General features: G+C 39.0%; 1 protein-coding gene across 1 annotated transcript in view; it reads right to left on the bottom strand.

Moving 5' to 3' along the window:
- The window catches only part of LOC124157037 (facilitated trehalose transporter Tret1-like), a 40,605-nt gene that overhangs the window by 9,453 nt on the left and 8,705 nt on the right, over positions 1-22,447 (bottom strand). The window contains exons 2-4 of the mRNA XM_046531504.1: positions 13,814-13,877; positions 6,645-6,780; positions 4,228-4,413 (exon numbers count right to left, since the gene is read on the bottom strand). Of these exons, the coding sequence (XP_046387460.1) occupies positions 4,228-4,413; positions 6,645-6,780; positions 13,814-13,877 (386 nt within the window). The remainder of the gene's footprint in view (positions 1-4,227; positions 4,414-6,644; positions 6,781-13,813; positions 13,878-22,447) is intronic.

Below are 22,447 nucleotides of genomic sequence, written 5' to 3' on the forward strand. Positions count from 1 at the left end.
GTTTGGTTATTAAAGGCTTCGAAAAGGAAAGCATCTCGACTCTTGTTGAATACCCATCGACCTTCATTCGTCCAATAAGCGCGGTGGGGGCGTTAAACGTAACAATGGCAGACACCGTCATTCCCAATTGGCAAGGTGCGTATAATTTCCTATTATACGCACCTTGCCCAATTGGATATGTGACGACTCGACTTGTAGACGCAGTAGTGTAGAGAGTGCAATCTATAGGAATCTGGGTAGCACTGGCGAATGTATATTTACGGTTTTTGCGGCCAGCTTTGAAATTCATTGTAAAATTACAGCGACTATGAATTCGGCTTTTCGTCGCACTGGCTGTTGGTGGTAAAGTAGCCTTGTCCCTTCCTTCCCGAAAGCCAGCAGCATTATCCCTGTCGGCGCCGACCAGTTGAACTGCCCAAAACTTCTGGAATGAGCCACACATTTAATTAGTATCCCATACTTGTTTGTGAGTGGAGAGTTTGGTTGCTAAACCACGAGATTCGGGTTCGAATCCAGATGACACCTCCGATCAACCCAAATCTAAAGTCCTCGCGACTTAGAGTGATCCTGGAATTAGAAATGGCTTGGATGTTTGATCGCCAAACACCTTTAGCTAAGTCTGTGGTGAGCCCTGCCATCATGCATGTGAGCGAACCTACGGGTTGAAGCACTGATAGGGTTTTTTCATGGTTTGCGGGTTTTCAGGTCAGATGAGGACCTGAGCTGAAGATGCTGGCGGTATTATTGGCGAAACGGTCGGCATCATACATCAAACAACGCGATGGAAACCCGGGAACCGCGACAAAATTTATGAAGGAAGCCTTCGCAAGAGCACAGATTGGGTGTGCGAGTAGCCACGGAGTTTCTCACGCCGCCGTCCGTTGAAATGCCAGCGAAGCGAAGGGCCCGTGAATATCGATTGCCTCCACAACTCGTCAGAAGTTCGCCAGAAAGTTCGCGCAGCTGAAGAGGGGGGAGGGGAGAGGGGCGGAGCGGGCAACATGGCGGGAGGCCGCACTTTCATTCCCATTATTTTCAATCCGACCAGCCGAATACAGAGGAAGTTGATAGGTGACGCGAGAGGCAAGGACGGTTCTACCTGAAAATCACAGTGCCCCGCAAACAGTCACAATAGGCGTGTGGCAGGGGGTGCTACGACACCAGCCGTCAATGAATAAAAATGAAATGCACTAACGAAGTTCCGCCGAGAGTTTATTTCACTCCTTTACTGTTCTCGGGAAAATGAATTCTCTCAATTATCCGTTCGGAATAAAACTTCTTTTTGTTCTTTCCAGGATTAGGCTACTGATCCCGTTCCGGCTCCACACCACCATATTTATCTTGCTCTTCCAACACTTCTCTTGCCGATTGGTTGATATTCGATTGCTACTTTTGGAATTCTTTCATTTCGTATTCGAAGTATATGTTCCTTCCATCTGTTTTTGTATTCTTGTAATTTATCAGTAACTGCCTGGATACCAAGTTCATCTCTTGTTTGAGTATTTCTTAATTTATTCAATCTTGCGCAGCCTTTCACCGATCTTAAAAATTTCATTTCCGACGATTCTATCTGCCTTAATTCATTATTATTGGCACCCAACATTCCGATCCGTAGAGTAGAGTAGAGGCTGCCATCACTTTATAACATTTTATTTGTGTTTCTTTTCTCATTTTATTTTTTAGGGTTCTTCCAATAGGGTTGTTCACCATATTTTTTTTATTTAAGAAATCGAAAGATCGTGCTTCAGAAGGAGCAATGACAATAATATTATGCTATTTTCTTCATTGTACATGTTTAGAGAAGGCTTTAAACAATGACAAATTTTACGTGACGCCAAAAAGCCCTACTTCCATCTTGAATTGGTGTGTGACGTCACAAGCCTGTAGATGCCCTACTGCAGTGTTTGAAGTGGCTCAGCAGGGTTATTCCACTTTTTTTAAAGATCTCCAGCGTCTGCCGCCAGATCAGTGTTTAAAGAAAATCCAAATTTATCCTTTAATAAGAGTAATAATAAGCAAAATTACCCTTACTTGTACATATTTATTGCTCATCATATCACAAATAGCACTACAACGCACACATTTCACGAGCTGTCTTTTTGATACGTATAATCAGTATATTCCAAATCAACTGATTCAATAAAAAACTTGGCTCACAATAAATATAAAACACTATTATGTAACACTAATAAAACATGACAATCGGTTTTCCAATCACTCTGCACACACAAAAGAATTTGCACTCCTTGAAGTTCGTAAGGATTCTACACACCTCACTTACCACTCATTACTAACGACTTAGAATCAGTTTACGTTCTTTTACATTGACATTACGAAGACAATGAAATGAATAGGCTGAAACAAATTATTAAACTAGCTAAACCAGTTATTGTAACATCAAAAAACTTCGAATTTCACTTTCACTATTACCGTAAACAAAATATGACCAAAACAAACAACAGCGCAACGAAATTCGTGAAATGTAAACACTGACGAATGCTCCAAATGAATTGGCAACAGGTATTAAAATCAAACAGAACTTAGAGGCGAACAAACGAATGAAAATTAATATACGTTCGATGTATCCTCTAAGTACAACTAGCTCAAATATGAAACATATCCTTCGCAATAGTTAGATACCTTAGATCGAAATGTATAGGGTTGATTGAACCAGCATGGAAGAAATAAATAATTTCGTCGAAGATGTTACATTCACAACTCACTTCACTTGTCGCTTCACTCTTTACTTCATCGTCTATATGCAATCAATTCACTCAGGGGTACATAGTGCAAATGAAAGTTCACTGCACGTAGGTAGTTTCCTTGCAAATGCAGCTATACAAAACTTTCAATTCCTGTCAACAATTACACTACATACGTTGCCTGCCTAACTTGAAGAATGGATTTTATGTCGCCTTGATCCATCCGGAAGCTTCATGCACAACATAGGCCATTTCAAAATAAGGAATAACCTTGGCAAATGTCCAGTCGGCATGCAGAGTGCTCAGCTTGGCATCGAGCGATCGAGGGTACAGGCCAGCCGTACAGGCTTGTTTCGTCATCACCTCTATTTCAAGATGGCCGACCGTTTTTGGCGGCGTTTAAAATTGTTCGAATTTTGATTGCTAATAACTCCATCATTACTTTTTCAACGCATCTATCATTCATCCCAATCAAAATGAAATTACATCAGAAGTGATATACATTCGTTTTTTTAGACCGTTCTGATAGGCTTGAACAACCCTATTGTGCCACACATTCTCTGGAAAGTATTAACTTAATTTTTAATATATTTGTCCTCGTCATATGTTGTATCACATCCTAAGAATTGGAAATGCGAAATTTGCTCCCGGAGCAAGAGTCACATTTCCAATACTTAGGGTTCGGAGAAATATCTCTCTTAAATTATCGTTTCCGTCGGACCTAGAAATTTTGTGAGGTTCTAAAATGATCTTCTCCTTGTCGCTCTAAAGGATATCTATTCTCAATTGCTCAAGCAATCTAAGCCTAGCGCGCAGCCTCCGAGTCTCTAGCGGCTCCCAGCCCAATTCGCATTGTAACACATTCTGCAGGCCCGTAGCAGTTTTTCACAAATCGCGCAGCTTTCCTCTTTATTTTATTATGCCTCGTTCACATTACTATTGTCCGAGCGATCGTCCTAACGAAAGTTGCCCGAACTAGCCGTGTGAATGCATGTCCTGACAATAGTTCACGTAGTTCCAAACGTTGTCACTTTACGATGGTTAGGCGCTGGGAGACCGGAAGAGGAAGCGACAAGAGAAAGACTAAAAGTTCGTGTAGCTCTCTTCGCTCTACTTTTGTCATGAATTTTTCCCAGTAAGGAAGAATATGGGCGGAAGAAAAATTATTCGTTAAATTCACGTTGAACACAGTAGTATCTTGACCCTGCATAGCTCAACAGCTTTGCTAACCGTCAATTTCCCGTTCACTTTAGATGTCAGCATTAGAGGGCAGCACAGGTTTTAACCGTAGCCGTGTGAATGCACGATAGTTCCGACAATCGCTGGAACAATCGTAATGTGAAAGAGGCATTAAGTTCACGGAATAAGTCTCACGTGCTTCTGCATATCGTGGTACAAATAAAATGAAAAACATGGTTTGGGGTACTATGCGTTGATGGGGTGAGTGAATTAGTCAGTGAGGATGCGTATCTTAACGCATTAGAAAGAGAAGAAAGGAGAGCAGTATTAAGAAGCACTGCAGTACCTCCTCCGATGCCGGCGAGCACCCTGGCGAGGCAGAGGGTGACGACGGATCTTGCGAGGGCCATGGTGGTCCAGGCGAGGGCCAGCGGGATGCAGGCGATGCGGGCCGTGGCCCTTCGGCCCCAGCGGTCCATCAGGGGCCCCGCCAGCAGGGCTCCCACGGGCGTCGACAGCGTCACGGAACTGGCTTGACGGAAGACACGACACTTGAAACAAACTCCACTCGCATGGACTACTTAAATGGGTGCACTCAAGCACATGCCTCTATGCACTATGGGAAGAAAATACTCAAGTGGCCGTCTCGTCCGTCTTGCAACGATGAATCACTGCGTTGGTGCACGGGAAGGGATAGAGAGCTTCATCGCAACGAGGACCAAACCACAGCCTCCCAACTGGAACAGCCAAACTCACAAACACACACCCTGTCAGGCATACAAGCAACCAAAACAAGATCTTTTGTAAGGGCTGTAGGGATCTAAACTGAGTCCTTGTGAAGGAAGTACTTTTCTCCCATCAGCTGGCTGAAGAGAAAATAAAATGTGCCAAAATATATTATGATTTTGTTTGGATTCAACCTATGTCTCGTCGCCTTCTGACCCTCGACTATGCTCTTCCTATGGGCTTATTTCTCCTGGATTGATGAAGCCATCCGTGTGCGTGTGAATATGTGTATGACTGCTTTTTCAGATTGCTTGTGTGTATACATCAATCAATAATTTGGTGCAATTAGCAGGGTATCTATATCTACCAGGAAGCCTTAGTTTGAATTTTCATGGTGAATCAAAAACCAAGTACTCTTCCACAAACTTTAATTTTCTGTCGACTTGTTTCGACGGATATTTCGTCATTATCTAGAAAAATGTTTGCCTTGATAATGACGCTATAGCCGTTGAAACTAGTCGACAGCAAATTAAAGTTTGTGGAAGAGTACTTGGTTTTTGATTCACCATGAACATCTCATCTTTCTAGCGAGTAACGCCCAAATCAGTTGATTTTATGTTCGGATTCCTCCCGGATCTTGATCAGGGCGAAGGGTCTTGTTTTGATCGCATGTATTCGTGAGTGCAAATGCTTGAACAAAATTAAGACTAGCATTTAATAAAGTCCCTCATAGAAAAACGAATTCCCTTATCTATCCGTTCGGAAAAATATATCTCTTAATTTATCGGACTTATCTTTATCTTATTATGTCGGACATGGAAATATAGTGAAAGTATAGTGAGTACAGTATTTACTTCTCAGCAGAGTCAGAGTCAACCATTAACGCTTTTTAAGGGAAAAAGAGAGTTCAGTATTTTCAGAAAGTTTGTCTCTCAATATTCATAAATGTATGTGTACATATGTTTGCAAGTGTGTTTGGCTGCTCCAGTTGAGAGGCTGTGGTTTGGTCCCCATTGCGACGAACTCACCCGTGCACCAACACACTTATTCATTGTAACAATTGGGACGAAAGTTAGGAGATATTAATCGGCAATTTGAGTTTTACATTTCGTTAAAAGAAACAAAAATTATAGAAAATCACAACTACAAATTTGTTCATATCAAACTTAATTGAATCAAAAATGTACTCTTATATAAAAATGAAATAAATGAGGAAGAGGAAATAACAGTGAAATAGAGGGAAGAGGAAGAGACAAAAAGGGATTTTTTTACGAAAGGTGAGACAAGGAAAGAAGAAAAATATAAGAAATGATATTATCATAAAATGTATTAAATTTTAAAGCGAAATAAAATTTTAATTTGAATTTGGTAAAATTATTAGAAAAGTAAGCAATCACAAACATGTTACAGTTTGTTTTTTACACTGAAATTTCTGCTTATATTAGGTATCAAATAACTTCATGTTATTGAATTGTACATTGTGGTTCTGTACACAAGATTTTATCTAAATCTAAGAAGAATAATATAATATTGCGACATAAATATATTTTTTATAAAACGACGTTTTTTCTCAAGAACTAAGAGAATAAAATACATTTTCAATGAGTCTGACAGAGTCTCTAAATTGTTTGCTTCAAACACAACGAAAAATATTGGACACATGTTCCACTATAACACTCAATTTCTTCTTAACATCCATCACAACGTGATCAGCTGTAATTCATTGCATTTCGTAGTTTCATTATGTTATGACAATACGCCCAACGTTTTTCGCTGTAAGTATATTTAGCATTAATTTAAAGACTCATAGAAAATTTATTTTACTAATTTTATCATTTTTATTCCAGGAGAAAAACGCTGTTTATTTAACAAAAAATATTTTTGCATTGTACTTTTTTCAACTAAATACTGTCCACCTCACCGGAAAACGTGGTCAGTTTCTTTCCAAATTGTATTTTTATTAGAGTTTTCGTTTTTTACTTGTAAATGCAGTCATAAATTCGTGAGTTTGTGATAAATATGCCAAAGTTCCCTCACCTATCCAAGACGCTTCGTCCGAGTTGACTGGTATCTCACTGTTCTCCTTTGATAGTTCCGGCAGAAGAATGGACGAGAAGGCCATGTTGATACCGGCGTGGATTACTATGCTGTGGGCACATAGGCTCACGTAGAGCTGCAAAAAAAAGGATACAAAATAAAGATTCAATATTTGCTGACTCCAATCAGTGGTGGGCATTATATAGACTAACGAGTCGATTGGGCGCTTGAATTCATCAAGCGGGTAAATAGGGGGGGGGGGGGGGAACATAGTTGTGTCACATGTTTCCGAGTCATGTGCCCATAAGTGGTTCAAAAAGCGAAAGAAACACCCCAAATATCGTTTAAATGAGTGAAATATGCGGGCAATACGCTCATTCACTGTCAACAATACTTAAGACCATCTTAGTAACCACGGTGATCAATGCTTCGGGGAACCGTTTTATTATGAATGATTTACGCAGTATAAAAAAAATATAGTGTATGGTAGATGAACTTAAGCGATTTATCGTATTTCAGCCATTACCCTAGGATTGTATCACCTCTTGATTTACTCACCTATTTTTGATTTATAATGTTTGCATACAGCAAACTTAATGAAATTAAAAACAGTATTTTTAGAAAATAAACGAACAGAGACTAATGAAATGATTATTCGAATAAATATGTCTCGAATAATGAAGTAATGTTCGGATTTCTCTGACGATGTATGTCTCTCAATGGTGTCAATTTTTGGATCTAAGGAAGGTTTATAACAACAAAACGCATTGATTACAATAAATATATTAATACGGTTATGAAACTTGAATTGGAGAAAGAACCGAAGAATGTTCAACTGTCCCCGTTGATGTTATATTCGGTAAGTAATAGCAGTTCGATATATTTTACAAAAACGTAGATTCGATATGTGTCGAATGGGAGCTTGGAAAGCAAATATATTTAATTGGTGCAGCATGAACAATGCTATAATAAACATATTCATAAAATTTCTTCGGTTTAACATCAATAGTTAGACAGATACGAAAAATTGCATATTTGCTACCGTAATCATCGAATTATCAAGTATACTGACACGTGAAGTTAAAATGTCGTAATCCTATTGATTTATCTTCCCGTTTGGTCATCTACCCTATAATTCATGGTCAAATACGCCCGCGGATGTAAAATCCTGCATGTTATAGCAATTCGACATATTTTAAGAAAACGCTGAATCAATATATATCTAATGAGACAAAACATGCAAAACATATTTCCAATGGGGTTTGTGAAGAATACCAGGATGTGCACATTCACCAAATTTCATTGCTCCAACGGATATACGAATCAAGTTATGCCAATTTGCGTATTTTCTATAATAATTGAATTGATATTTCGACTATACTGCATCTGTAATATAAAATCCGCAATGCTTTTGATTTTAATTCCGGTATATGGCCATTTACCATATAATTCCTAGTCAACTTTGCCCGTTGATGTAAATTCCTATGTGTTATAACAATTCCATATATTTTAAGAAAAAGCAGATTCGATATATATCGAATGAGAAACTATACACAAAAAATGTTTCCATTGGGCATTGTGAGGAATACCAAGTTGTACCCATTCACCAAATTTCATTGGTCCAACGCATATACTACTCAAGTTATGCGTATTTGCGTATTTGCTACAATAATCGATTCGATCTTTCGATTAAACTGCATCTGCACTGTAAAATCCGTAATGCTGTATATTATAATTCCAGTTAATAGTCATCTACTCTATAATTCCTGGTCAACAATGCCTGTGGATGTAAAATCCCAAATGTTAAGGCAAATCGATATAATTTGGAAAATGAAGATTTGATATATATCGCATGTGAGACCATATACAAAACATATTTCCATTGGGCATTGTGAGAAATATCATGATATACCCATTCCCAAAATTTCTTTGGTCCAACTTATATAGCAATCAAGTTATGCCAATTTGCGAATTTGCTATAATGATCGTATCGATCTTTCGATTATACTGACATCTGTACTGTAAAATCCGCAATGCTATTGGTTTAATTTCCAGTCTACGGGTATTTTCTATATGATTCCTGGTCAACTATGTCCTTGGATGTAAAATCCTGTGTGTTATAGCAATTCGATAAATTTTAAGAGAAAGTCGATTCGATATATATCGAACGTGAGACTACATACAAATAAAATTTCCATTGGGCATTGTGAGGAATACCAATATGTACCCATTCACCAAATTTCATTGGTCCAACGGAAAAACTATTGAAGTTATGCCAATTTACGTATTTGCTATTATAATCGAATCGACTTTTCGATCATACTGACATCTGTACTGTAAAATCCGCAATGCTATTGGTTTAACTTTCAGTCTATGGGTATCTACTATGTAATACCTGGTCAACTATGCCCTTGGATGTAAAACCCTATATGTTATAGCAGTTCGATATATTTGAAGAAAAAGTAGATTCGATATATATCGCACGTTAGACTACATACAAAACATATTTCTATTGGGCATTGTGAGGAATACCAAGATGTGCACATACGCCAAATTTCATTGATCCAACGGGTATACTTTTCAAGTTATACCAATTTGTGTACACCCATGTCTCGTATAGCGCAAGGGATGCGTTCCTTGGGGTCTTTGCGCTATACGAATTTGCGTTATACGAGAGCGTTTTAACATAGGGAAGATAGGGATGCGTTCCTGGTAGCATAGGTCTTGGGTGTTGAATTTCCTCTAAAACATCTATATTCCCATAAAAAGCCTTAGAAAACATTTTTTCTATAAATATTTATAGTTTAAAACATCTTTAAGATAGTATTCACGCATTCAAAGACTTTTATTCACGTTAAAAAAAAAATCTTACGTGCTTTCGAAATTCCATCCTGTCGTGCGGGTGGGCTAACATCTGCTATCTCAGGGGATCGTAATGCGTTGCCGGCAGTTGATGATTTTTCAAACTAGTCTAAAAACAACTATTATGTCACCCAGGCCCTTTTGTCTCTCATCGAAATGACAGGAAAATGCTACTTTAAATGCCATTTCATAGCTAGCGGAGTTTATGAATGATAAATCATTTTAATTTGAAGTCCTCCGAGTCATTAGCAGCTACGTGAAACAGTCTTTAAATGCCTTGAAACCTGACCCAGGTTTTCCTTCCCTGAAAATGAATGAATGAGAATGCATTCTTTTCCAAAAGAATATCGTCTCATCAACACTAAAAACTAGTTGAGGGGGAAAGGAGCCACTTTCAATAACAGCTTGGAGTTCATCAGAAAATGTTGTGGTGGCTGCGCTATCAACACTTGCAGATTCACCTGATATCGCCGCACTGAAAATACCTGCTTACCGTTTAAATTCTGGAACCAACCGGAGCTTTCACTTAATGTCTCGGAGCGATTACCACTCTCGTCTTTTTGTACTGATTCACCATGAACTTTCCGTATGTGTAGACCGCTTGGTTGAAGTTGGTGCGGCTGAGGTCACTGATATTTTAGCTTCGTCTTTATTCAGAATAAGGCATCGTGAGTTTAAACTTCCGCGCAATATCGCTTTGACGCTCTCCATTTTCAAAGCAATTGACCTCTCTCAAGTCCTCTTCTAGGTTAATGGTTTTCTTGATAAATTCTTGATTTTTCTACACGCATTCCTATTTTTGCCATATTCTCTTGGTTTTTACTCTGTATGGCTCTATCTAAATCACCTTCTTCTGCTGAACTGTATTCCTGAGACGCAGAAGGGCTATGACTGCGGGGAGGGAACGAAGCCATTGTGTTTGAGACTCTATAGCGGACCCTTTTATGTGTTGATGCTATTCATGCGCAACTCGGCCACCGCTCCATTTCTCCCCCGTGAATACCGATGACCTTGAAGGCTTTAGCGTAGACTCTCTACCTGGAAGTCAATCGCCCGGTAACCTACGACGGCAGAAATACGTCTCAAACCGTATTGCTGAAAAAAAAAACTCATTTCCACTAGCCCCACGCTTAATTAACGATCTAAATTATTTATTATCATTCTGTTAAGGAGACGAGATAAATCTTCGGTAGGCCGGCTATCTAGACCCAATGACGAGTAATACTTTTGGCAATTGCGCAGCAATGAATTTCGATTAATATATAAACAAAAAAGAAGATTTGAGGAAAGAAATAATATTAATATGCGTAAATTGATAGAAATTTCGTGTGTACTTAGCGCAAGTTCACGTTTTATCACGAGAGCGTTTAAGATTTTTGATTAGGCTACACTGCGTTGCAATGTTTCCCCGAGGAACGAATTTGCGCTATATCGAAATTGCGCTAATCGAAATTGCGCTATACGAGACATGGGTGTATTTGCTATAATAATTGAATCGATTTTTCGATCATACTGACATCTGTACTGTAAAATCCGCAATGCTATTGGTTTGAAATCCAGTCTATGGGTATCTACTATTTAATCCCTAGTCAACTATGTCCTTGGATGTTAAATCCTACATGTTATAGCAATTCGATATATTTTAAGAAAAAGTAGATTCGATATATATCGCATGTGAGACCATATACAAAACATATTACAATTGAGTATTGTGAGGAATACCAAGATGTACCCGTTCACCAAGTTTCATTGGTCTAACGTATACGCTAATCAAGTTATGCCAATTTGCATATTTGCTATACTAATCGATTCGTACTTTAGACAATAGTGACATCTGTACTGTACAATCCGGAATCCTATTGATATCCCTTCCATTATTTGGTCAATGCGTTATCCCTACCTTCTCTACTATCCCCGCTTTCAAAATTTAGCCTATGTTCTTATATTGGTGACGTAGATAGACGGGATGCGTGTATTTCTTACGGGGGCCTAATACAAAAAGGTATAAATTCATATCGATGTATCTTCATTAGGAAACGTAATTCATCTAAATAATTTATGTGTGCGCATAATTCATTCTTTTCCTTACATATTGTTAAAATTTTTATCCCCGTAACTATGTAAATAAGCCCAAAAAAAGGCTCAATCGCATACAACCTTGTATCGATCATAACTTCGAGTCTAATCAATCGATCCGCTTGATTTAACTTTTGTCGGATGAAACACATTATCAGTTGTATTGTGTATGACTTCCATGTTCAAAACTTGATTAACAAAAAAGTTATTAGCGATTAAAGCGTATCCAAGGAGATTGGTATCGATATAACTCGCACATGAATCAATCGAGCGGAATCATCACCATTGCAAAAGTTGACCATTTTAATGATGCTATTACCCTGAAAATTTCATCCATCTAGCTGAAATGGTTGCTAAGATATTTAAGGTTGTATGCTCCACAAAAAAATGGCGACAATGATTTTTCGCGTGCAGGACATTTTTCGGAATTTAATTATTTATTAACCAAGAGGGATACGGAGAAAGTGAGCTCAAACGTAAGGGTACGAAGTACCCTTTACGGTTTTTCTAGGAGATTCCAAATTTTCACATGGCACATGTCTCAAGGCCGAAATCCGAATTTGAATATTCGCCCATCACGACAATGTAAAATCGAAATCGTTTATTCCTCGGAATTGTTTCGACATATGAAAATTCCAAGATAGCCAAAAAATCAACCAAAAAATTCTCTACCAAATAAGTCAAGGAATTTGTCGTACGATTATTAAAAGTTGGTCAAAAAAATTCCTAAACTTTTTCCATAAGAAAAGCATAGAAAACGTTCAAAAAATAATAAGAAATACTGAATATCAATTTGTCGCTATGGCAACTATACCAAAAAATCGACCAAAAAATCTACTTTATGTCCATTGATTATCATGTTCCTCAGACGTTTAAAAACATAGAATGAAAGCGAAAAAGTTTTAGTCCCATAAGGCTTCCATGTTAATTCAAGTCGATATATCTCGAAAACTAATCGACTTTTTCAAGTTTTCAGATTTTTTCTCCCGATGAATTTTTTTTTACTTTTGCGTCCAATAAGCCAAATACCCACACCTATCACAGTTTGGGCTGCGAATATTGATGAGTCAGTCAGTGGCATATCGATTTGCCATTATATATTAGCTTAATTAGTTTTCCACACGACGTTTACTGAACCAAAACGGTTTCGTCACTTTCTGTGTCATTCCCCCTCCTCTCGCATACTGTCTGTTGTCAAGGGTACACATATATGCTGTACAATGATTTAGTTTTATGTAACTACATAATTACAGATGGCAGAGGGGGTACAGGCGCTGCTAAGCAGGAATACGAGGGGAGGTAGATTTTAGGATAATGAAACGATGAATGTTTTACGGCCGTGCTTTGGCCTGATAAACCCCGCTCCCGATGAGATCATTGTCACTACCCTCGTCTGATGTCATTTTGATTTCAAAGTACTGCAACTGCTGCACTGTATCGATTCGCTGAAAATGAGATCGTTCACTTATAAGACCCAAAATTTCATTTCATTGAAATAATTCTGTAGGTGGAAGGGAAAGATAAGTTACAGCGGAAAAACCGGAAATTACAGCATTAAGCTATCCCCTCGTTAAATGCAAAATTAAGAAAACGGGAGAGTTTCCGTCGAATTTTTTTGCTTGGTGTCATCATTAGATTACCAGTTCATCGAGTCGTTCAAACCGGTGATTGAGGGAAGGAATAGCTCACAAGAGCTGTGCGAGCAACAATGAACCGAGGAGTGACTGATATGTGGTGACCCACAAAGCATAGGCTCCTGGAAGACTAAAAAGTAAACTTCGTTTTTAAAATCTATTATGCCACCATTCCAGAAAGTGATCTCGCAAAACATTGATTTCGTAGGTTCGTGACGTCATCAACTTATCAGCGTAAGATTTAATGAAGTAGACATTTTAATCACGAATTTTAGCTTGAGAATTAGAAGTCGAACATAGAAAAGGAAAAATTTCATCATTTTCTTTTCGTTCCAGAATCGACAGTAAAATAAAATTGCTGAATCGCACCCATTCTGCATGACTCAGACATATAGCTAAAACAATTTACTCTCACGCCTGGAAAACTTAAGGTCACCACGGTGAATCTACATAATTGGCGATGGTGAATTCATTTCAAAATTCTATTGCGGATACAAACTGATATTTTATTTTCTTCTATGAAAATTTATTTTAAGATACTTAATATGATAGAAAATTTTCAAATATATTTACTATTCCAGGAGCTAATCATCTTACCTGCGGAATCGTGTCCCTCCATGTTAACTTTTTCTCTGCTGGGCATTCTTCATCTATGTCCAGCCTGTCAAGCAATAAGAGCCAATTAGTTATTTTCATACCATTTTTTGCAAGCGTAAATTATAAACTAATCATCAGAAGTAATACTCAAAGGATAACTATAGAAATCATGTTTACCAAAGTATTTTACCTTTAGCGATATACTTACATGAATTATTTAAGGAACTACCCAGATTTGTCCCCTTTACGAAATTGATCTGCTCATTTTAATTAACGAAAAGGCTTATTCGATTTCATTCTATCAATAAATCCATTTTTCTTCTTTCCCCTCCATGGTTTACCTGATATTCTCCCTTTCAACACGACTTTTAACATAGCAACAGATAAGGGCCTCAAGCCCGTATGACACTTTCCAATTTATTGGCCAATAAATCGGCGCGCAATATTGTTTAAAATATTGGGCGTTACGTACCGTATGACACGTATCAATATTTACACCAATATTGGCCATAATAGTGTTGTAATGTCCCGCTAGAGAACGCCATTGTATTTCGAAGATTTTACGTTGCATAAGCATTCGTGCGATTTGTACGCTTCAATCAATGGCGAAACAACTTCTTTCGTCCACATTTTGGAAACTTCAAGCTAATTTTCGGAACAAAACCAACGTTTTACTGCCAAACCGAATATTTTGCGAAGAGTTTCTTGTTCTGGCCACTTGGAGTCGACAAAACTGAATTTTGATTGGAGATTGGCCGCGATAAAATAGAACCTGTTCTAAATGCCAAATTGGGCGAGAAATTGTGTCCAATATTGTGAAAAGGATATTGGACTAGAAATTGGTGTGTGTCAGTTGGACCACAATCCAATATCCAACGGATTGGCCAATAAATTGGGAAGTGTGAAACAGGATTCAATGGTGAAACAGGAAAGTAGTCTGCAATGGTCGTAACTTCAGAGAGCACGTCTCAGATGCGGAACAATCAGCAGCTACAGCAATAGCCCGGGGCATTTTCTCCAGGAGTTGATTCCAAGGAGTGAATGAGTGATTCATGCGCGTGTGTTCGTGTGTGATTTGTATCTCAACCGAAGCAACCTTAGCGAGGCCCATTCAACCTTTTCAAAGTTTCCTTCTAAGATGAGTGAGTGCTTTTGAAGGGTTTCCGGTTAAGAGGCTGGGGTTGGTGACTGCTTCGAATCCTCCAGCTCCAACAAGGAATTTTTCTCGCAACTGTGAAGTGATCCCTTACACTACAGCCATAAGAGGCTACCTTTCTTTTCCTCTGCTTTCTACACTACCCCTCCCTCATTACTCGCTCCATCCAAACTTTCTCACCTCCCCCGAATCTACTGTCAAAGTTTCCCTTCGCTCACCCACCATGTCCAGCACTTGCTCGTCCATTTTCCTCTCCGTCCATTAAAAATTTCACATCCTCCAGTTTCCTCTTATCCCACATCCCGAACTCCTCCAGTCTTGTCCCTTACTCCTTTCTAAGTGTCAACGTTTCCACTCCATAAAGGGCAACGCTCCATATGAGATGAAGAAATCGTAAGGCTTATACGAAGTACTGTGATAAAGAAACTTTTCCGTGTTCACACCCCGGTGTTTGTAGGCACCAACGTTACGCTGGCGTTATCTGCCATCTGTATCTATATAATACTCTTCGAGCCACCTATAGGGAGTTTGGCAGGGGGTGATCACTCAGCACCAGCACGCAGAGAAACGTAGATTCAGTCTAGTTTTCAATCTAAGTCCTGACAATGATTTTCATCCGAGTTGTTCTAAGAGGCCTGTAACACTAACAAGATTAACGTGACGGCTTTTCAAGTACCCGACAGCTCTTCTCTGTTCACGTTCTGTTTTTAAGCTTATTTCATGAGGATCCCAAACACTGGCAGAATATTTAAAATGGGGTCTAACGAGGGAGAAGTAGCTATATCTCTAACTTTGCCGCCGCACTTTCCAAGCATTCTATTAAAAAATCTCAATTTACGATTCACTTTACCTGTTATTACCAGAATATGTTTATTCCACGATAGATCATCAGCGAGTCTTACTCCGAGATATTTTACGGATTATGCGGTCGATTAGGTACTCTGAATGAAATAGCTATCTCGCGGGGAGTTATTTTTCCTGAATTTCATTACTACGCATTTTTCAAATTTAACTCCAGCTTCCACGCATAGCAACATGCTTGGATTACTGTAAGGTCGTTCGTTAGATCATCTCAGATATTTTTACTGTTAATCATTTTCCTGTACACTACAGCGTCATCTACAAATAATCAAAGTTTACTTACTACTATTTCACCAATATCGTTAATATAGAGAAAGAAGAGGATTGGGCCTATGACACCACCTTGAGAGACGCCGGAAGCGCCTCTAACCTCGTGGGAAACTGCCCCGCCCAGTACTACCTACTCTTTGCACGCGATTCCTCAAAAGTTCTCTTATTCAGGAAATAACATCATCATCTAGGCCGAAAGGTTTTAGTTTTATTAATAGCTTTCTGTGGGGCACTTTATCAAATGTTTTATTTGAAATCAAGAAAATGGTATCTTTTGAGTTTCGCATGATCTACCTTTCCTGAATTCGTGTTGAGTTCTCATTCACAATTTTTGCGTGTCTATAGTAGGGGTTTCATTACTGAACTGACAACAATATGTTTCAGGGCTTCGAATGAGATGGAAGTTCAGGGTATTGGTCTCTAATTAGATGGCTTTTCCTTGACTCCACTTTTGAATATGACCGTTACATTGACAATTTTCCAGTCATTAGGTACTTCGTATTAATGGATTTTATGAATATTAGTTTCGAATAGGGGGCAATTTCTGAGGCTAGTTTTCTTTTATTCACGCGAAAAGGAATTCCGGATGGACCAAGTGACTAAGCGATTCCAAAACATTTTCTATTCCGTGAGTGCTAATATCAAGAGTATCATCTTTAGTATGCACTGATTATCAATCGTCGCGGATGAATTCTCAGTAGTCACGCTGAACACGCTCTTGAAGAAGGACTATAATAAATTGGGTTCATAGAAACTATATGTTCACACCTCTCCATATCGTTTCTTAGCGGTTGTTCTTTTGCCTTGAACTTCCCTAATACAAGATCAAAATGCTTTTGGGTTTTAGCGTAATTGCTCAACAAGTGGTTTCCTTCTAAAACCGTGAATGCATTCCGGAACACTTTCTTCGTGGCAGCTTTAGACAAATTATACTTTTAATTATGAATTCGCGATCATAAGCATATAAATTATCATTGATTTTTTTATAGTATTGCACACTCTCTTCACCATCAACTTCAGGAACAAAAAGTTCCTGTGAAGCGAAAGAAAAACTTTCCAAGTACGCTCTTCGATAATTTCTGATTCTTGAAACACGGGGAAAGCATTTTTCAGATGTTTTTTGAACTCATCATCCCTCATGAGACTTTGGTCCACACAGACATCATCACCAGATTTTAAATGCGTTAAACCTTAATTATCTTTATTTGAAACTTCCCTAGACTTTTCTTCACAGTTTTAAATGAAAATATTCTCAACAGCTCTCTTAACGCATCCCTTACTTGACTAGCTCTCCTCTCCCACATATCCACATTGCCTTTTCCATTTTATTCTCTCAGGATGCCCACATAGTTGCGTTGGACCACCTATTCCAGTTTGTGACCATCTACTTTTACAATTAACCTTAGATTCCTTGTTATTGAAATGTTTCAAGAAGTCTGAATATCCATGCCCTATGCAGTTCCCTACAAATATGAGCAGTTTTGTTTCAGAATCGGGGAGAGAGGCAGTTGAAAATATGCAGAAAATGGAGTCAAAAATAAATATTTAAAAATGCGCTCGATAACCAATTTTCCTTTCTAAGCGTTTGTAAATGAGTTTGAAAAGTAATAAGACCCGCATTTTTCCGTTTTTCCATCCATCGCGTATCTCTTAAGTCATACGCAGCGAAAGCGGATAGCTTTTTAACCCTTTAGCAGATAAGTTGATGACGTCAAACTCATTTCTAGGGTCCACGCTTTTCCGATACCCCTCGAGCTTGGCTACTAGAGCATGGGTATCATGTATTTCCTTGTAATTCACATACTGGTGAGCAGTGCCGTAAATAGAACATAATGATTTGGGGGTAGAGAGGGGTTGGAGGAGCCAGGGGGGAACGATTCGCCCACGCAAAGGGGGTTAGTATTCAGTGACTCGTCTCACTGCCGTGATATTAATAAATGATCTTTAAACTTAAGCATGTACAGTAGGGGCGGTCATCAAACAAATTTTTCGAAAGTCAAAGTTCGACATATTAAAAAATGTAGCCCGACGTACCAAATGAACAGAGAAAAAATTTTGTTCATGTAGGTTGACATCCTACGGTTGCACCAGGGCCGTTTATGTTAAGCTTAGGCAACCCGCAACACATTCCCTCTTTTTACGCTATTTCGGCGATAAATGTCATGATTTTAATGATTTTTTCAGCCGATTCTGCACCAGTCATGTATGAAATAGTCGAGTTAAGCAACATAGGTCGAATAATAACGTTTATTATACAATCACCGGTATTAAAATGCAAAGAAACGTAAAAAACTTTGAAATTTTCTTAATTAATGGTATATATTTGAATTTGGTGTACTCGTATGGGCATGGTCGCACTAATATGACCCTACCGTTTATATACAACAACATTTTTCCCCTCTCTCATCATAGAGTATGGATCTCCTCATCTCCCTACGGCCCGCCTATGAACTGATATAAATACACTGGTCAGGGATGTGAAAAGCCCTGACGCCTTCATCTGGCGAATAGGTCTTTCTTGCCTGCAATATCCTTTGGAAGGCTACTCTTCGCGCTTCGACCCTTTCATCATTCACCAATGAGGTTGTTTTCTGGATGAGCGAAGAACGCTTTGCTCTGGATGAATTTCTCAAGAACTCTACTTTTTACGGAATTGTCTTATTCTCTTAAGCATTTCCCAGATGTGTTCTGCTTCTGTAATCTTCCAATTTTTCTTTATTGTGAACCCCATAGGAATATAGAGTTTCATCATAGTCTCGGTTATTGAATTCAAAGCCACTGTTGGTCGTCTTGTTTCTATGTAAACGCGGATCACTCTGTTGGCCGTCATTCCCCATCTGCTGTTATTCATTTCCCCATTATCGCGATCAGCCAGCTCTTGTGGGATGTATCCCCTGGAAATACCTCGAGCCATTTCCAGCGAATAATTTTGGTATTTGCTGATGAAAGATGAATTTAGTTCAGGATCAGGTAGACCAAGATCAATCGTCTGAAATTTCATTAGAGGTAGCTGCGCACAGGTCTTTAGTTGGCGACCAATTGACCCAATGTAGATATTTGGCCCCGTCGTTGGCCGATCAAATTTCTCCAATTTAAGTCGAAGAGGGAGTTCATCTGAATGCAGAAGGCACTTAAATATACAAGGCACGCCCGAGACGCACGTCGATAAAACATATAGCGCCTCCCTTCCAGCCGGTCGCGGTGTTCGAATGTGATCCATCACAACCGATGCACCGTATGGAAGACGTGTCAATTATAGCAGCTTCAACTAATTCGAGGATAGAGTTTCCGAGCCATTCTGTTTCTCCTGTTTCAGTTTATGCATGTCCCAAATGAACTCCGCCGGGTTCTGCAAGGATGACTACATGCTCTTCGGTTATGTCGTGATGCGCACTTCATTGTTGCTGCACAATTCCCTGATTTTCGTCTTCTCTTTTCTTCCCTCGAAGAACAATGCTATCCTCGGTTGATCTCTAAGCTTTTCCATATCCTCTGAAGTCGCAAGCTCTCTGTATTTCTTCCTTTGTCGCGCAATTTTCTTCCGGTCGAAAATCATCGATGCATGTTCAGGTGTGACCTGGCCGACGTCTTCAAACGCTCCAGTCACGAGGGTTGCTGCAAACCGCTGGCTACGTTGTGCCTTTTCACAGATTGGCAGGTCACAGGCAGCTTCAGGATGTTGCGCGCCAAGCTATTATAGGATGGGCGGGAGGATGGTTTCCATTCGTCGCCGAGCACAGGCGGCGAGTCATTTTGAACTTTAGAGCACTAAGACTTGAATTTAGAACCAATTTTCTGGGCAAATGATGTCCTACTTTAAAATGATTCCTCCGTTTTTATCATTTTTTTCTTTGGCAGCCTTCCTCCAATGTTTTTTTGTGGTTTTCCAATCAATGGTCCCAATCACTAGTTCTCCGGTTGATCTTTGGTCTAAAAGGAATGATATTTCTTCATTTTTAATTTACGTCTTCGGCTTACAAATACACTAGGCCAATTTTGGAAGACACATTGAGGAAAATAAAACAAAATTTTAACATCTTCCTTAAATTAATAAAGTCTCGATGGGCAACAGAGGAATTTTTCTTCTTTGTGCTCTTCATAATTTTTTTACATTTCGTGTTGTATCTCTAAACTGCCATGAGGATGCCGCGGTTCGACATTAAAGGTCCAGACGCGTCGTTCTACACTTGGTCCACTCTGTCGGCGACAACATGGGCAATCTCCTGGACCGATTGATCAAAGTCTCATCTTTCTTGCATCTTTTCCATCTTCACCCATTAGTAATACTTCATAATATCTTCATATGTGGGAAGATATCTCCCAAACATCTGTCGAGGATCGCCAAAGAGATGACTCTCAACTGAAGAGCGTGTCAATACATTCATTGTTTATTTTAGTTGCTTCTCCATTTAAAAAAATCACTTCGGCACGAAATCCTTGCCTCACAAAACCTTGCGAAAGGCCATCCACATGTACAAGACAATTCATCAATAGCGTACAGGGAATATGTATATAGTAAAGGAGAATAGAGGGAAAATGGAGAAAAAGGAGAGGATACCGGCAAATGTTACTTTGTTTTAATTTGTATTTAAATAGCCTTCAGCAGCGCACTTCCTTCCAATCTGTTTAATTACCATTTATCTCCACCAATTTTGGATACAAAAAAGATTGCATCTTAACTGGTACGTCATAAGACTTGAAGGGTAGGTAGTAATGGGAGAAGCTGGAGTTGGAGCGCCCTACAGGTGGCGAGTTCTGGGTCTCCCTGAGAGCCAGAGTGGCACCTGTTCTCATGGTGGGTGAAGAACTGCAAAATTTGGAACACGGAGTCATTTTCGTAGACGATGTAGCCTGAGCAGTGCGTTGACATTAGTTCATAGGTGGGAGACGAGGGGATCCTTACTCTAGGATGGGAGAGGAGAAAAATGTTGTTGTATATAAACGGTAGGGTCATATTAGTGCGATCATGCCCATACGAGTACACCAAATTAAAATATATACCATTAATTAAGAAAATTTCAAAGTTTTTTACGTTTCTTTGCATTTTAATACCGGTGATTGTATAATAAAAGTTATTATTCGACCTATGTTAATTACCTCAACTATTTCATACATGACTGGTGCAGAATCGGCTGAAAAAATCATTAAAATCACGACATTTATCGCCGAAATAGCGTAAAAAGAGGGAATGTGTTGCGGGTTGCCTAAGCTTAACATAAACGGCCCTGGTGCAACCGTAGGATGTCAACCTACATGAACAAAATTTTTTCTCTGTTCATTTGGTACGTCGGGCTACATTTTTTAATATGTCGAACTTTGACTTTCGAAAAAAGTGGTTTGATGACCGCCCCTAATGTACAGTTAATATATGTCAAAACTAGGCATTAGTTTAAAATAAATTTATTATATCTCTTATTCCATCTCAGACTTGGGGGGGGGATCTATCCCCTCACCCCCCCCCCCCACCACAGAGTCACGCCACTGCTTGTGAGCGATTCACTCCCTTAATGATTGGTTCTTCCTCAACGTATTAAGTGACTGGAAGTCTAATGACGTCACCAACTCATGAAAATAGCCTGGGAATTTTCGCGCGAAGTTAAAGTTGCGAGCGAATGGCTAAATAAGGAAGGTTTTAATTTATTTTTTCCCTCCGCCCACCGAATTATTTATATGAATTAATGACGCTAATATATTCACGAGGGAGTTCAGTTTCGACTGAAACTCAACTCATGAGAACTTCCGAGATCAGAATTAAAATATTCTTAATCGACTGAGCTAATATGTAAGAAATTTTCTAAAAATTCAATTGATTTCTAGCAATTTGCACATTCCATTGAGAGAAAATACTTCAATATTTGTAGTACATGTGAATTCAAAAACATAACACGCAATAAGACGACGTATAATTCGTTAAAAGATATAGCAGGTCGTAGCACAAGGCACGAATAAGGGCCATTAACTAAAGCGGGCTTGCGGCTGATTTTATTACGGTTGACTATGAACTGGGCAATCAAGTTAAAGGAAAATATATGGTTGGAAGACCTAGGGGTGTAAGAGTTTGTTGTTTGATTCAATTGAAGATCAAGAAGATAATGCCAGCGTCAGTTCATGTGATGTGGGTATCAGGTCGGACGCTTGCTTTATTATTCGCTTGCTTCGAGCTCTGAGACGCGTAAATGTTTGATTCACGACAACTCTCCTCGCAAATATCAAAGGCTAAATATTAAGGCCTCTCACTTCCAATTCCATTCCTCGAATTAAAGATAAACAAGTGAATTTAATGTGGCTTCCGTGAAACTAAAGGCTGATTCCAACATGAAAACCACCAACTTCAGAATAAAAAATGG

The sequence above is a fragment of the Ischnura elegans genome, chromosome 4 (assembly GCF_921293095.1).
Source record: "Ischnura elegans chromosome 4, ioIscEleg1.1, whole genome shotgun sequence".
Classification (NCBI taxonomy): Eukaryota; Metazoa; Arthropoda; class Insecta; order Odonata; family Coenagrionidae; genus Ischnura; species Ischnura elegans.